Source organism: Sciurus vulgaris, assembly GCF_902686455.1.
Source record: "Sciurus vulgaris genome assembly, chromosome: 18".
Lineage (NCBI taxonomy): Eukaryota > Metazoa > Chordata > Mammalia > Rodentia > Sciuridae > Sciurus > Sciurus vulgaris.
The window spans coordinates 1,466,013-1,483,064 of record NC_136479.1 but is presented as its reverse complement, the minus strand read 5'-3'; the positions used below and the strand labels follow the sequence as shown (position 1 = coordinate 1,483,064).

General features: G+C 41.4%; 1 protein-coding gene across 1 annotated transcript in view; it reads left to right on the top strand.

The window, feature by feature from the left end:
• Window positions 1-504: 504 nt before the first annotated feature.
• The window catches only part of MEIOB (meiosis specific with OB-fold), a 27,982-nt gene continuing 11,434 nt past the window's right edge, over window positions 505-17,052 (top strand). Inside the window, exons 1-6 of the mRNA XM_079121029.1 lie at window positions 505-797; window positions 3,171-3,246; window positions 4,834-4,891; window positions 8,306-8,437; window positions 9,954-10,026; window positions 12,599-12,794. Coding sequence (XP_078977155.1) covers window positions 604-797; window positions 3,171-3,246; window positions 4,834-4,891; window positions 8,306-8,437; window positions 9,954-10,026; window positions 12,599-12,794 — 729 coding nt within the window. The 5' untranslated portion in view covers window positions 505-603. The remainder of the gene's footprint in view (window positions 798-3,170; window positions 3,247-4,833; window positions 4,892-8,305; window positions 8,438-9,953; window positions 10,027-12,598; window positions 12,795-17,052) is intronic.

Genomic DNA, 17,052 nt, shown 5'->3' with positions numbered 1-17,052 from the left:
CTTCTTCACTCCTCACCCTCCTCACTCCTCACCCCTCCTCACTCCTCCTCATCCCTCCTCACTCCTCCTCACCCCTCCTCACTCCTCCTCACTCCTCCTCACCCCTCCTCACTCCTCCTCACCCCTCCTCACCCCTCCTCACCCCAGCACACCACCTATCCTTAGGACCCCTGAGTAACTCTCATTCTGAAAAGAGCAGGCAGCCCGCACAGGCACACACCTACGCATTCCTGGCTCTGGGAAGTAACATGGTCAGCAAAGCTATCCTGGATTTCCTTCCTACTCCTCTGCTCACCGTTCCTTGGTCCTAGGCCCAGGTGTCCAGCTCACTAACCAGACTGCTCATGATTTGCAATCATGGCCTCAAAATCAGAAAATTGACCTGGCATGATGGCTCATGCCTATGATCCCAAGTGACTCAGGAGGCTGAGGCAGGAGGGTTGCAAGTTCTAGGTCAACCTGGGCAACTCAGTGAGATCCTGTCTCAAAATAGATAATAGGCTGGCAACTGCGACTCATTGATCATGTGTTTCTGGGTTCAATCCCCAACACCACAATAAAAATAAGGTTTGGCTTGACCTGTGAGCCAACCATCTTCTTAGAATGAGCAGCTCGCAGTGTCTCTTCCTTACCTGGGTCCAGGGAGTCTGCCTTCCTCCCTACCTGAGACCTGAGGATGCCTGGGAGCTCTCTCCTCGGGAGGCAAGCTCCAGCTTGGGACATGAGGCTTGGGCCTGCCACACGAAACAAGGACCAGGACGGTCTGGGAAGAAACCAGTCCGTCAGTCTGGACTCAGGTCAGACGGCCATTCACCCTTCAGAAGTAGGAGCTGGACTCAGAGCTCAGGGAGGGGGCTTCAGGAAGCCTGTGCTGGGGAGCTGTCAGAGATGGTGATGGTGTTGCTACTGTCTGTTGTGTGGGCGCATCTCATGACGGGCACCCGTGGCTTCAGTGCCACTGCCGAATGGGTGGAGTCCATCACTATCGCTTTCCCTGCACCCCTGTGAGGGTAGCCTGGTGGCCGTACAGTAGGGTCCCACATCTGGCCCTCTGTGCCCATTGTTCCTCCCTAAGGCTGCTGGGTGGTACAGGGAGCAGTTCAGGGACCATCCCACACCTCTGTCCCCTCTCCTGATTCTGGACCTGACATGTGTCAGACACTTGATCCATGGGTGTTGAACGAATACGCAGAACTCAGGCTATTGCAGTACTCTCGGGAATGACTGAAACTTGGGCTAGGAGACAGCACTGGAGACAAAGGAAATACATTTGTAAAGTAGAAGGACAATAGTCGCTGATGAATTAAGAAATCACTGAATTCCCATATTGAACTCTTTAGTTCATGTTAATCTTGTATTTCTCAAAATGTCCAGGAAGAGAAGCAAGTCATATTTTTATTGACAAACCCTATAAAATATATCACCATATAATCTGAATAATTTTAAGAACTGAAGAAACTTCAAAGAGATTATATGATATCACGTAAGTGACTGACCACCAAAAGATGCTAAGGGATAAAAATTTGAGAAGTTGGTGTGTAGGTGGGTTGTGTTTTTATATAAAAGCCAGTCACTTGAAACGTCATCCTCTCCCACCTCAATTGTCGAGCACTTGACTTTTTTTTTTCTTTTTCAGTGCTGGGGATCAAACCCAGCATGCTAGGCAACCGCTCCACACTGAGCTACCTCAGTGGCCTTTGTCTGGCACTTTGTAGGCTCTTAATAAATATTGGTCAGATGGATGGATGGATGAATAAATGAATCTGCAATGCTTTTGCGAGTATTTCTGAGAGTGATATTGCATACTAAGCCAGAGAAGATCAGGCCAAAGAAAGAGTGAGGGGGTATAGTTTGGTGGTACAGCCTCCTGGGTTCAATTCCCAGTGACACAAAGGAAAAGAAAGGGGAAGGGAGGAGATGGAAAGGGAGGGGATGAAAGCATACGTAAGATGCCACCTCTGTCCTTATGGCATTTAGCATCTAGAGGTATGTTCAAAATCACAACCTATCCTTCCACACAGTGTGACCAAATGCATAATCTGAGGTGCTTACAGTAGAGTTTTGCTGTATTTTTTAAGGGAGACTTGATGCTAATTAGTATTTAAATCTTCAAATGTCCCATTGAATCATCTCCTAAGAAACTCTAAATTTATGTGGTACTCAAAGACTGCTAAATTTTGCATTGCTTTAGAAAGTGAAAACTTGAAACCTGGCCAAACCATTCACTTTTTTCTTTTTGGTACCAGGGATTGAACTCAGGGCACTCAACCACTGAGCCACATGCCCAGTCCTATTTTGTATTTTATTTAGACAGGGTCTTACTGACAGGTTCTCACTGAGTTGCTGAGGGCCTTGCTAAGTTGCTGAGGCTGGTTCTGAACTCTCGTCCTCTTGCCTCAGGCTCCTAAACCACTGGGATTACAGGCATGTGCCACTGGGCCTGGCCACACCATTCACTTGTGTTGCTGGGGATTGAACCCAGGGCCTTGTGCATGCAAGGCAAGCACTCTACCAACTGAGCTATATCCCCAGCCCACACACCACTCACTTTTTAAAAAGTGCAAGTGAAAATTGAAACCTAGTTATGTCATATCCCATTTTAAAAAGGAAAAATTTACTTGTAACTTTAATAATTTGCAATTAAAATTTATCTTCTTAATTTTTATTTAAAAAGAATTTTTTGAGTTACAAATGGACAGAATACCTTTATTTTATTTGTTTTGTTTTGTTTTGTTTTATGTGGTGCTGGAGGATCAAACCCAGTGCCTCACACATGCTAGGCAAGTGCTCTGCCTCTAAGCTACAGCCCCACTCCTCAAAATTTATTAATGTTAAAAAATAGTTGTTGTTTTCCTTAAAAGGTCAGCTACTTGCTAATTTTACCTTTAGTTAGAAAGTTGCTCAACATTTCTATTAATTGTGAACATTCATAAGATGTGTGTGTCTCTGGACATTACTTAGTTATGTCATTCAAAATTATAAAGGGACATTTTAAACTTGTTTTTTGTAGGTTAAATCTGTGTTAATTTACATTTCATCATTATAACAAAAATTTTCCAAAGAATGAGTAAAATACCCAGTGCTTTCCCAGTTTTTTTAAATTTTGTAATCTTCATGGTTTATTTTGAATATTTAATTTATACATCTAAATTATATTTTCCACAATGCAGATTAAAAATGGCAAGCTCTTTTGTACCAAAGGCCTTCACTGCACTTTCAGATCTGCATCCAAATATGGCTAATCTGGTAGGTTTCAACGATAGAGTAGTCCGATCATTCTCTAATGAAACTTGATGTGGTAAAATTATGTTGTATCAGTATTATTGATTCATTGGGCACATGCTTGTATAGTTGACAAGTATATGGACACTCACTGCATTAGTATTATTGTTAGATATTAAGTATCCCTAAGCTTCTTTATATTTATGAGACTTAAATTTAAATAAACCTTTATCTGTAGAGTAGGAGACATGATTGTCAATATACTAGCAATCATTTAAGTTGTTCCAAATGATCAAAGTATTTTTGTATAATATAAAGTGGTACATTTAATAAACGCTGAGTTTTAGCAGTATAAATTTTCATTCATTGCTTTTAAGTCAAATCATTCAAGTTATCGTCTTAAATACTCGCTATTATGGTGCTTTTCATGACTTTTATGGGAGGAGTTTTGGGGAGATGATTTCTAACATGCTGAGACAATAATTTATTTAAAGTAAGTCTGGGTGGAATCGCAAGGGAATATATTTATCTTGAAGCAGTTACTGTTCATCATTACTGTCCCTGTCTTTAAACAGTGTGCTGTTTACATTTGGCTTTTGCAAATCAGATTTCTTAAAATGGGATAAATTTACATGTAACTTTAATAATTTGGAATTCAGAGTTTATTCATATTAAAAATCATAATTGTTGTAGTTTTCCTTCAAAGTACAACAACAAAAAGTTTTCCTTAAAAGGTAAACCATTTGAACCATTTGCTAATTGTCTCTTCAGTTAGTAAGTTTTACTCAACATTTCTATTAGTTGAGTTTCTCCAACAAAATTGAGTGGGATGTGCATGTATATGGAATTTCAGAACTAATGGTAGTGTATCTAAATGCAAGAAAATTAGCTAACAGTTCAATCAGAATATGACAGTCTTGATTGTATTTTAAATGTCACAGATTACTACAAGGTTAAAATCAGTTGCTAGTAATACAAATTTAGGCTTTTCCCTTCAGAAAAAAATAATTATCTTTTATTTCTTAAGGCATGTTTAAAATTTTCTTTGGTAGTTGTCAAAGAGAACATTAAATATTTAAGGGATGTTGATAGATGTTAAGATAGATAAATGTTAAGATCTAGGACTTGAGAATTTAGATTTTTTAGCAGCAATGTGTAAGTTCTGTTAAAGTTTAATTAATATTACTGTCCAGCATGTTTGGATTAAGAAGCTAAGCAATTTTATGTTAGAAAACCCTGTATAAAGGAAAGCTTTGAAGACCATGGCAAATTTAAATTGTATCATACATGTGCTTTGGATGAATTCAGTAAGGACTGACAGCACAGGACAGTTACTGTGCTCTATCTAGTGATTGGAAATAAAGTAGAACCATACTAAGTATCAAATGATTATATTTGCAATAGCAGCTAACTGTCTTATTGCTTTGTACTTATTCCTTGTGAATTGAACATTTATGAAGTTCTTTTAGATGTTTGTCTGGAATAAATATATTAAATGATTCCTAGTAAAAAATGTTTGTTAGAGCCAGTAAAATATAACAAGTCCATGAAATTAAATTTACATCTACATCTGTGTTTAATATTGGTCTTCTATACTCTTTTGTTTTTCAGAAAATTATCGGTGTAGTTATTGGGAAAACAGATGTCAAAGGCTTTCCAGACAGAAAGAGCTGAGTTCAAAGTTTAACTCTTTGCTTCATTTTTCATTAACTGTAGCTTATGATACAATGAATATTTAACTCGAGTGAAAAGCCCATGCCTGCTGAACTCAAGGGCACTGGCCATGTTCTCTGTTGTATGGGGTCAAGGCCATACGTATGAGGACAAATCCTGTTTTTAATGATTGCATGTGATGTTTCTCAAACGTAATAGCATTTTAGCATTTTTGAAATAAGTAAATTGGCCAGTTCATTAGCTTATCTCAACATGAGTTTATTTGGCATTTCTACACGTGTAAAGGTAAAGTAGAAATTGGCTCATATGATTTTCAGATAAAATAGCGTCTGAGAGTAGAAACTTGGAGCTAGACTGACTGGCCTCACTTGGTCTCTAAGTGATCTAGGATCTCTCCTGTATATATGTGTGAAATGGGGATAAATAAAACCGATGTGAGAATTAGATGAGTTATTTTGGGTAAGAGCTAGCATCTTGTAAGAACACCATGCCAGCTACCATTTTCAGCCTGAAAGATACAGTGACAGATAAACACATGAATCTCAAGTAAGACAGGATGATAAAGTTTTTGAGCAGGGAGGTTTCATTGTAATTGGAAACTAACCCAGGCCTGGATGCAAAATAAACTAAGGACACTGTCCATGAGATTAGTGCCTGGGAAATAGTACCTGGGAAAGGGAGTTCCCCTCCCTATTCTAGTCCTCCTTTCCAGGAAACCTAATTAGCACCATTCACTCCTACCTTTTGGATTGTAAAGGACTTTCCCTAGGATCTAACTACTTTCCTTTGAAGTGTAAATGCCCCTGTGAAGCCTGGTGGTGGGGGGTAGGTGTCAGGGCTAGAGATTTATTGAAGGGCTTATAAAAGGAGCCAGTTCTCTGCTTCTGTAAAGATGTTTCCTGCTTGAAAACCTTGCACACAATAGTGTATCATTTTTTGAAGCCCTGCGCACAACCATGTATCATTTTAGACTAGAAAATTCAAGACACTACACAGCCTATAAATGCTGTGGAAAACTGTGAGGGGCGCTCAGAATTTGGAGTGCTGATCTTCTCTGGGCCCGCCAGGGTGAAGTCAGGTCTGATTCCTCCCACTCCTCTAGTGCCATCTGCCGCTTCCTGCAACACCATGGTACAGTCAGTGCGCCTGAGGGGGGCGAGTGTGGCCGAGGCGTCTATGTACTTACTCAGCAACCAGACAATTCAGTGAACAGAATCAGTCTCGTGGGGAAAACAGCTGACTGAGCCAGGTGTGATGGTGCACACCTGTGATCCCAGTGGCTTGGGAGGCTTGAGGCAGGAGGATCACAGTTCAAGGCCAGCTTCTGTGACTTAGCAAGAACCTAAGCAACTTAGTCTGAACCTGTCTCAAAATAAAAAATAAAGAGGATGGGGGATGTGGCTCAGTAGTAAAGTGCCCCTGGGTTCAATCCCCAGTGCCAAAAACAAAAACCAAAAACAGTTAACTCTGGCCTTAGTGGTCCCTACCAAGATGCTTGACCTGTGTGAGAGTTTTGGAACTGTGGAAACATAAGTCCAGACTAAAATTGGGTTTTTTAAAATCAAATCATCTTGGGCTGGGGATGTAGCTCAGTGGTAGAGGGCTTGCTTGGCGTGTGCCAGACCCTGGGTTGATCACTAGTACCCCCCTAACACATACACACACAAGCATGAGGGCTTTTTTTTTTTTTTTTTTTTTTTTTTTTTATATGAAAAGTCACAGGATGGTATTTGTATGCAGCTGGATGAAGCAGAAGTCTAGCCAGCCAGTCAGCTGGTAGCGTGGATGAAAGATGTTGATTTTGCTAGAATCACCTGAGACCTGAGTGATCGTGGCAGGGTTACTTCTGTTTACAGTATAGTGATAGGTACTTTCATTTTTGTTTCATTTCATATAAATACACCATTTTTGTTTTTGAGGTAATAACTAAGGTGTCTCATACTGTTTGCACATATACTTTATTTCATCATAATTAATTAGATAGGCATTACCATTTTAGTAGTTTGAGAAAGTCTATATATCTTTCTTTTTACTAAGCTCTAGCAGGCATAACTTCAAATACATGAATTGGGAAAAAAGCAAAGATTAAAGTATTGCCTAAAATGATAACAATGACATAGTCTTTTCTTTTTTTTCTTCTAGTACTGGGGATTTAATCACAGGGCAATTTACCACTGAGCTCCATCCTCAATCCTTTTTTTTTTTTATTTTGACACAAGGCCTCACTAAGTTGATGAGGCTGGCCTTGAGCTTGCGATCCTCCTGTCTCAGCCTTCCAAGTTACAGGATTACAGGCGTGTGCCACAACACAGGCTCGTGATGTGATTTTTCACCTGTCAGACTGTGAGGGTCAAAGCACATGTCTGTATTGTCTGACTTCTTTTTATGATGACATCTGTAGCACACCTTTTTTGGAGAAGGTGTGCTTACTGACTTAAGCATCGCACATAAAACATATCATCACATTTCCACAAAAAGTTTAAACAGTACACAATGTCACAGAGTTGACAAAGTTCTCCTTTCAGTCTCCCACTCTTCCCATCCTGTTCCTTTTTCCTCAAAGGTAGATTAAGTAACAGTAACAGTTCAGGGTATGTTGTAATTTGCTTCTGTATGTTAGGTTGTGTTACAATACCTTTTACTTATTTATTTTCATGTGGTGCTGAGGATGGAACCCAGCACCTCACATGCGCCAGGCAAGTGCTCTACCACAGGAACTACTAGGCCAGACCCCAGGCTATTAAACCTTTCGATTACCAAAAACAATACTGTTCCAGTTTGGGAAAATGTGTACTTGCTGACCTCTAGTGGTTCTCCTTTGGTAGCACACAACTTGTTTTTTAAATAACTAGGTGTGAACGACTTAGGTGAAAACGATAGCCATAAAAGAGGAATGGAGAATGTAAGGTAACAAGGGGACAGTTCAAGCCCATGTGACATTTCCCCAAGACACATAACTGGGGAAAGGGCCAGTAGTGAGGTGGACTAGCTACACTGGCAGCTGTGTCCACTTGACTTGGTCATTCATGAAAATGTTACCAGAAGGAACAGCTTGACCATGGTCCTGCTCCTCAAGTACAGTGGGACAAAAGATGGGAAATGTATATGCAGATTTAGTTAACCAGAGAACCGTCCATCTTAATGTTCCTGGTGTCTGTTTTCAGCATGCGGTTTGGGATTAAAAAAAAAAAAAAAAGTTACCAGGAAGTCACCCTTAACTTCAGAGGGAGTCTGTTTCAAAAGCATAACTTGTCATGGGGTGTACATTCTGAAATAACATTTTCTACCATGTATTGGAGTATTTTTATCATCATAGTAATCATCAGTAATTGATCATTTGATTAAACAATTCTTGTTGAAAGTCAATATTAAACTCACTTAAAAAATAAAAGCATTGCTTTTCCCATAGATATTGGATCAGAAAGATACACTTTCAGCTTTACCATTCGTGATTCACCAGCCCATTTTGTAAATGTAACATCCTGGGGCCATGAAGATTACATCAGGTCACTCTCTGACAGCTTCAGGGTTGGTGAGTGTGGTAAGTTAGCACCAGATCTTAAACTGTCTGTGACAGGATTGTTCCTGTGTCACATTTGCAGCAGCAACACTGAGGGAGTCAGATGGAATAAGACACTTTTGATTCTGCAGAACCTGACATGCTCCTGGGAGCAGGCAGACACAGCTAGCTAAGCTTCACCAGGCCAGCTGTGGTTCTACTCCCGCTTTGGTGTACATCAACCCCTATTATTATTCTCATCACTTCTTGTTCTGTAGACATAGACTGGGGCACTGATTGGATGTGATCCAAGTTGATATTTGAATTTTTAGTGGGGTGTTTAAGGAATTTACTTTCAGTTGAGATACCAAATCTTCATCTTCCCCACACCCCAGTACCTCTTCAACAGCACAGAAAGAATAGGACTTTTAAAACATCAATCGGGATTCAAATCCAACATTCGTTTGTCTTGTGGCTCTGAGAAAGTTTCTTAATCTTGTTGGGCCTCATCTATGAAGCAATACCCTTTTGGGTTCCTGTGAATGTGAGCAAGGTAGGGTGCCTTGTATTCAGTGTATAGTGTCAATCAGGAGATGACAGATCTAGCCGAGCAAGAAACCAGAAAGCATGTGTACCAGCTCTCTAGAAAAAGATAAGGGAAAGGGTAGAGGTAATCAAACCACTCTTTTTTGAGCTGGGGATCAAGCAGCGCATCTATTGAGTGCCTAATGCAGACTGCCTTGTAGTTAGCTCTCAGGGGTGTGGCTCTTCAGTCAACAAGGTCATTAAACATGTGGCTATGAAGACAGAAAACCTCACAAGCATCAGAGTTTCAACCAATATTCCTTGAATGAATGCCAGAACATCCATTATATATAGAGAGAAACTTATCTCACTATTAAGATATAGGTTGATGGTTGTGAAGATGAATAGGATAAGGGATTTAAAATGCCCAAAATCTATGATGATTATAAATGTAGGTAGGATTTTAGTGTGGTAGAGTGAAAAGAGCACAAATTTTGAATCAAAAGAATTCCAACTCTAGCTCTCCTACTGTCTAGTATAAAACCTCTAGTGATTCAACCTCTGGTAATCCCAGATGCTGTGTGAGGAGTGGACAAGGCAGGGCATGGAGAGGGCTGGCACTGGCCCTGGGAGGGAAACTCTGCCCACTGAGTTCACAGAGCTCCTCAGCTTTGCACGCTTTCCACCTCCCTCCTGTCATTCCCAGGCTGAGTGTGGAGTGAGTGGAGGTGGATCAAATGTGTGTTTCATTGAGGGACATGTGTTGACCCAATCAAAAAGTTCAACTGAAATGATATTTGTATGGCTTACAGGTTGGGACATAAAGGTAAAGCTTTGGAAAAAGTCATCCAGGGTCAAATTGGTGACCTGCTCCCCAGGATTCTGTTTCACACAGTGACATAAGAAGATGCCTGTGAAGGACACATGGCCCTAGCTCAGGGTCTAGAACCACAGCGTTGGGTCCATGGCTATGTACAGTGTGTTTTGATTCATCCTGTTGTGTCATGTTGCCATATTTTGCCCTCTGTTTTAGTGATGATTGAAAATCCCCTGATCCAAAGAAAGGAAATAGAAAGAGAAGAAAAGTTCAGCCCTGCAACTCCTAGGTAAATATCTGTCTAGCACAGAAATCAACATCTTTGTACCAGAAGGATCATTACCAATAATTCCGTATCAGATTAGCAGAGAGCTTACTAGAGGTGCTCGACTGCAATATGAAACTTGAGTGTAATTCTTTCTTACCACACTTATCTTTGACATAAATGAGATAATTCATCAGATAATTTACTTTGATACAGTAACATGAAAAAGTGACTTTGCTTTTAGTACAGCTTTCCTTTGCATCTGTGGAGGATTGGTTCTGCAGATACCAGAATCCATGATTCTCAAGTCCCTCCTAGAACAGAGTAGTGTCTGAGCATAACATGGATGTGCTCCCTATGTTTGAGATCATCTCTACTTTTAATACCTATGCAACATATGTGCTATGTGAATAGCTCTTATACTGTATTATGTTTTACTTGTATTATTTTTATTGCTTTTTCCAAATATTTTCTATTTGTGGTGGTTAAATCTGTGAATGCAGAACACCCAGATATGGAGGACCCATCATGCTTTGATGATTCTCATTCTTGGACTTACAAAAGTTTGGCTTCAGTCACATTAAAACTGAGCAAGTAGAAGAAAAAAAAATCTATTTTATGTCAAGTTGTCACTCTACTCAGCGCCTTACTGCCCAGGTCAGGGTCCCTGAAAGCAGAATTTGGGAGATTAGTTCTCCTGCCAGTGGCTTGTTGAGGAGAGCTCTCAGGAGCACCTTGCAAGGACTGGGTGGGGGAGAGGCTGACCAGAGAACTGGGTTTGCCAGGAGCCTCACCTGTAGCCAGGAGGACACTCTGGAGTGCAGCAGTGCCCTGGGTGGCAAGGCTGTGTGTCCTGAATCAGTCACTGGCTGAAGTTCACCCCACAACTCCTGAGGGAGCGGACCATAATCTCCAAGGTGGTTCTGCCAAGGGCAATTCTAGAGAGGAAGGTGCAGCTGACCCATGGCTGATCTGTAAGGGGCTCTAGGTGGACACAGCAGTCTACTGAATGGACACCTGAATCTACGGCCACTCCTTCCACTTGCTGTTCTGACCTGTCTTCTATCAGACTCTCAGGCTCATTTCTGCAGCCACATGAACTTCTTTCCGTTTCGTGAACACCCTGAACTCATCTGCACTAAGAACTGTTGCACCTTTTGGTCCCTCTGCTTGGAACACTCTTCTCTCATCTGCCTGAATGTTTGCGGCTTCCCGTTGTAGATATCTCCGTTGCGTGTTGCCTCTTTGCCCTTCCCATCTGCTCTGTCTCTAGTAGCCCTGCTGGGCAGGATTTCCCCCACCCCACACCGTCAGCCTGTCAGTCATGATCCTGGTCTGACCCTGGTCGTGCTGAGGTGATATGACTAGTTGTTCATGTGACTTCCCATCACGCGCGAGCTTCATGAGATCAAAGGTCTTTTATCTGTCTTCTTCATGTTGTGTCCCCATGCTTCAGTTAGGGTCTGGCACATAATAGATTCTCGGTAAACTTTTGTGGAATGAATGAATGGAGGGAGGAAAGGAGGGAAGGAAGAACATTCGAGTAGAGGGAACCAACATGAAACTTCTGGACCTTTTTAGATACGTTAGAGGTTGAATCACATGAAACTGCCAATGTTGAACTATTTTCCACCTAAGAATGTTAACCTTATAAACTAATAGTTGACATGGCTGTAATTATGGGCCAAGTGCAAAGGACCAGGAGGAGGAGAAGCCCAAGGGAGACAGTGTGGCCTTGTCATCCAGGTTCATTCCTTGGTTGAAGGTAGCCACAGGAGGTCCTTTGTTTCACATTTGTGACTCAGGAAAACCACTTTTTTTGTGTGGAATGCACGGTAAGGAAAGCTTATTTAGGAGTGAAGACAACAGTTTGGGAGAGAAATGATGAGGTGAATAACTCAGAAAGAGGAGGGTTGGATTGGAGAGCTGTGGAAGTGCACACGGTGGTACACACCTAGTCCCAGCTATTCTGGAGGACTCTTGAGCTGAGTGTGAGACCAGCCTGGACAACATAGCAAAAGCCTGTCTCAAAAAATAAATAAATAAACTGCTGTGAAGAACTTGACAGTTGGAAGTAGAAGAAGAGCACCTCAATTCAGAGCACTGAAAATATTCTGCCTCTACTCCATACAGAACAGTGTGGAAGTAAAACATGGGCCTTGACCTAAGGCACCCAGGCAGAGCAGCCATAGTTGTAGAAGAGAGGGACAGCAAGTGCTCAGGACTTACAACCCCACAGGTCTCAGAGTCTTCCTCTCCCTGTGTTACAGACCAGGAGCCTGAAGTGAAGTTCAGACCCTGGCATGGTCAGATCGATAGTGTGCATAGAACCCAGAACACATTGATCCCCAAACATTTTCCTTATTGGAAGTATATGTCATTTCTCCAAAGAAATAATTGGAAGATTGAGATGAAAAAAAGTACATTTTAGACAAAAATATTTTGCAATGTTTTTCAGTGTTTCTAAGAGTTTAAAATGTAGATTTTAAAATATAGTCTAAGTTACAACTATAAGGTGATTGAACTATGAACCTGGAAGTATTTTTCCATTAGAAATAATTTGATATTAACTTCTTGTGTGTTTTTCACAATTTAGCAACTATAAACTATTGCTCAGTGAGAATCACTCAATGGTAAAAGTTTGTTCCAGTTATGAAGTGGACACCAAGTTGCTCTCTTTGATACATTTACCTGTTAAAGAGTCTCGAGATTATTACTCATTGGGTGACATTGTTGCAAATGGACACAGTCTGGATGGGAGGATTATTAATGTGCTTGCAGCTGTGAGATCGGTAAGTTAAAACCTCAACAAAGTCACATGCAGTTTGGTTGGGAGAGTCTTTGGCATGTAATCTGTGTTTAGAATGTGGTGGTCAGAATTAGCTAGGGTAATTTCCTCCATATCTTAGTAATAAATTGAGGAGTTAAGAACATGGCAACCCTTCTTATTAAAAGGAAAGTGGCATTTTGTCTGAGAATGAGTAGCAAGACAAAATCGTGTTTGAATGCTTGGTGGCTCCCTGCTGGTGAGAAGCAGGCAGGGACAGCACTCCATAGGTTGGGGTGCTGCCTGCGTCTTGTCCATCCCTCAGAGACTGCAGCCAGTTCTGAGTTCTGTGTCTGCCAGGCTAAGACACAGTGACACATCTAGAGGTGGATCTCAAAAGTAAAGTTTCATAAAGTAAAAGTACACGCAAAACGTTCAAGGGGTAAGAGTAATTTCTTAACTCTAGAGAAGGATGGTCATCAAAAAATCACGTCTGGAGTTCCACACTTCTAGTTAGTGTTGAAAGTAAATCCCAAGTGCTCTCTGGTCTGGTGCTGAGAGAGTGCTGACTCCACCACGTGGCAAGCCCCGGCTGCACAGGCCATATGCGTTCAGCCCTCTCCGCTTAGCCCCAGCCTAGCACAGCATCTGCCAAGGAGGAACATCCGATATTGTTTTGGATAGAGGAATCAACCCTCTACGTGTCAGTCTTGAAATGCAGGACATGCCACTTTCTTTCTTTTTTTTAAATTTATTTTTATTGTAAACAAATGGGATACATGTTTCAGTTTGTACATGGAGTAACAGCATACCATTTGCATATTCATATATTTACATAGAGTAATGATGTTTGATTCATTCCGTTATTTTTTTCCTTCCCCCCCACCCCTCCCACCTCTCTTTTCCCTCTATACAGTCCCTCCTTCCTCCATTCTTGTCCCCCTCCCACCCCCCATTAAGTGTCATCATCCGCTTATCAGTGAGATCATTCCTCTTTTGGATTTTTGAGATTGGCTTATCTCACTTAACATGATATTCTCCAATTTCATCCATTTGCCTGCAAATTCCATAATTTTATTATTCTTTATAGCTGAGTAATATTCCATTGTATATATATATATACCACAGTTTCTTTATCCATTCATCAATTGAAGGGCACCTAGGTTGGTTCCATAGTCTAGCTATTGTGAATTGAGCTGCTATGATGTGGCTGTATCTCTGTAGTGTGCTGATTTTAAGTCCTTTGGGTACAGGCCAAGGAGTGGGATAGCTGGGTCAAATGGTAGGTCCATTCCAAGTTTTCTAAGGAATCTCCACACTGCTTTCCAGAGTGGCTGCACTAATTTGCAGTCCCACCAGCAATGTATGAGTGTACCTTTTTCCCCACATCCTCTCCAACACCTATTGTTGCTTGTATTCTTGATAATCGCCATTCTAATTGGGGTGAGATGGAATCTTAGTGTAGTTTTGATTTACATTTCTCTTATTACTAAAGATGTTGAACATTTTTTCATATATCTGTTGATTATTTGTACATCTTCTTCTGTGAAGTGTCTGTTCTTTTCCTTAGCCCATTTGTTGATTGGGTTATTTGTATTCTTGGTGTAGAGTTTTCTGAGTTCTTTATATATTCTGGAAAATAGTGCTCTATCTGAAGTATGAGTGGCAAAGATATTCTCCCACTCTGTAGGCTCTCTCTTCGCATTGCTGATAGTTTCCTTTGCTGAGAGAAAGCTATTTAGTTTGAATCTATCCCAGTTATTGATTCTTGCTTTTATTTCTTGGGCTATGGGAGTCCTGTTGAGGAAGTCTGATCCTAAGCCAACAAGGTGAAGATTTGGCCCTACTTTTTCTTCTATAAGATGCAGGTCTCTGGTCTGATTTCAAGGTCCTTGATCCATTGTGAGTTGAGTTTTGTGCAGGGTGAGAGATAGGGGTTTAGTTTCATTCTGTTGCATATGGATTTCCAGTTTTCCCAGCACCATTTGTTGAAGAGGCTATCTTTTCTCCATTGCATATTTTTGGCACCTTTGTCTAGTATGAGAAAATTGTATTTATTTGGGTTTGTGTCCGTGTCCTCTGTTCTGTACCATTGATCTACCTGTCTGTTTTGGTGCCAATACCATGCTGTTTTTGTTACTATTGCTTTGTAGTATAGTTGAAGTTCTGGTATTGCGATAGCCCCTGTTTCATTCTTCCTGCTAAGGATTGCTTTAGCTATTCTGGGTTTCTTATTCTTCCAGATGAATCTCATGATTGCTTGCTCTATTTCTGTGAGGTACATCATTGGGATTTTAATTGGAATTGCATTGAATCTGTATAGCACTTTTGGTAGTATGGCCATTTTGACAATATTAATTCTGCCTATCCAAGAACATGGGAGAACTTTCCATCGTCTAAGGTCTTCCTTAATTTCTTTCTTCAGTGTTTTGTAGTTTTCATTGTAGAGATCTTTTACCTCTTTGGTTAGATCGATACCCAAGTATTTTTTTTTTTTTTTTTGAGGCTATTGCAAATGGAGTCGTTTTACTCATTTTGCTTTCAGCTGTTTCGTCACTTGCGTATAAAAATGCTGTAGATTTATGCGTGTTGATTTTATAGCCTGCTATTTTGCTGAATTCATTGATGAGGTCTAGAAGTTTTCTGGAGGAGGTTTTTGGATCCTCTAAACATAGAATCATGTCATCCGCAAATAGTGACAGCTTAAGTTCCTCTTTTCCTATTCATATCCCTTTAATTTCTTTAGTCTGCCTAATTGCTCTGGCTAGAGTTTCGAGGACAATGTTGAATAGAAGTGGTGAAAGAAGACATCCCTGTCTTGTTCCCGTTTTTAAAGGGAATGGTTTCAGTTTTTCTCCATTAAGAATGATGTTGGCCATGGGCTTAGCATAAATAGCCTTTACCATGTTCAGGTATGTTCCTACTATCCCTATTTTTTCTAGTGTTTTGAGCATGAAGGGGTGTTGTATTTTGTCAAATGCTTTTTCTGCGTCAATTGAAATAACCATATGATTCTTATCCTTAAGTCTATTGACATGATGGATTACATTTATTGATTTACAAATGTTGAACCATCCTTGCATTCCAGGAATGCACCCCACTTGATCATGGTGCACAATTTTCTTAATATGTTTTTGGATACGGTTTGCCAATATTTTGTTAAGGATCTTTGCATCTATATTCATCAAGGATATTGGTCTAAAATTTTCTTTCCTTGATGTGTCTTTTCGTGGTTTGGGTATGAGGGTGATATTAGCTTCATAGAATAAGTTCGGTAGGGTACCCTCCTTTTCTTTTTCCTGGAATACTTTGAGAAGTATTGGAATGAGTTCTTCTTTGAAGGTCTTGTAGAACTCTGCTGAGAATCTGTCTGGTCCTGGGCTTTTCTTGGATGGTAGATTTTTAATGGCTTCTTCTATTTCATTGCTTGATATTGATCTGTTTAAATCGTGTAAGGACATGCCACTTTCTAGGCAGTTCCAGTCCAATCTGCCAGCCAAGTGTGTGCGCTGCTCCATTTCCACACAGTGCTGTGTGGTTCGTCACAGGTGTGATGCACTAGGAATTGTCTGAGCCGGTGCAGGACCACGCCTCTCCTCCCAGCTCAGGAGGCTGAGACAGTAGGATCAGGTTGAGAGCCAGCCCTGGCATCTGAGCAAGACCTTGTCTCACCGGCAGCACAGGGCTGGGGTGGGGCTCAGTGGCAGAGGTCTGTCTCAGCAGGAACGTAAGCAGAACCCTGCAGCAGCCCCCATGAGCCTGGCCCCTTTTCCATGGGTCACCTCACTTCTTTTCATGCCCCTTGTCGCCCGTGGCCTCCACCCTCTTACATTCCTCACCAGTGTTTGGCCTGTTCATTTTTCCCTCTCACCTCCACCGTCTTTTCACTTAAAACTCCTCCCTAGACACCTCTGCCGCCTGTGTTGCCCACGTCTCGGGCAACAGTCCTCTGACTTTCTCTGCCAGAGCCTGTTTCTTGGTGCATTTTCATCTTTCTTCAGCTCCTTCCTGCAGGGATCAGTCCTACCCATGGTGCAGAGGTGACAATAGCATAGGGGGTTGCCAACTGACTACTGGGGAGCTTGGCTGTAAGGCCACCAGAGGTGCCTGCTGCTCCCATAGGAGAACCCTTTGGTTGGAGACGAGGGCCCCTGAGTGGGCCTCTGCATCTTCAAATCGGACACCATGTGCAAGTGCTTTCCTGTACGCCCCTCATTTGACTCACTACCTTGACCCTATGAAGAAGGCAAAGGAGGTATCAATAGAGAGGCACTGCCTTCCAT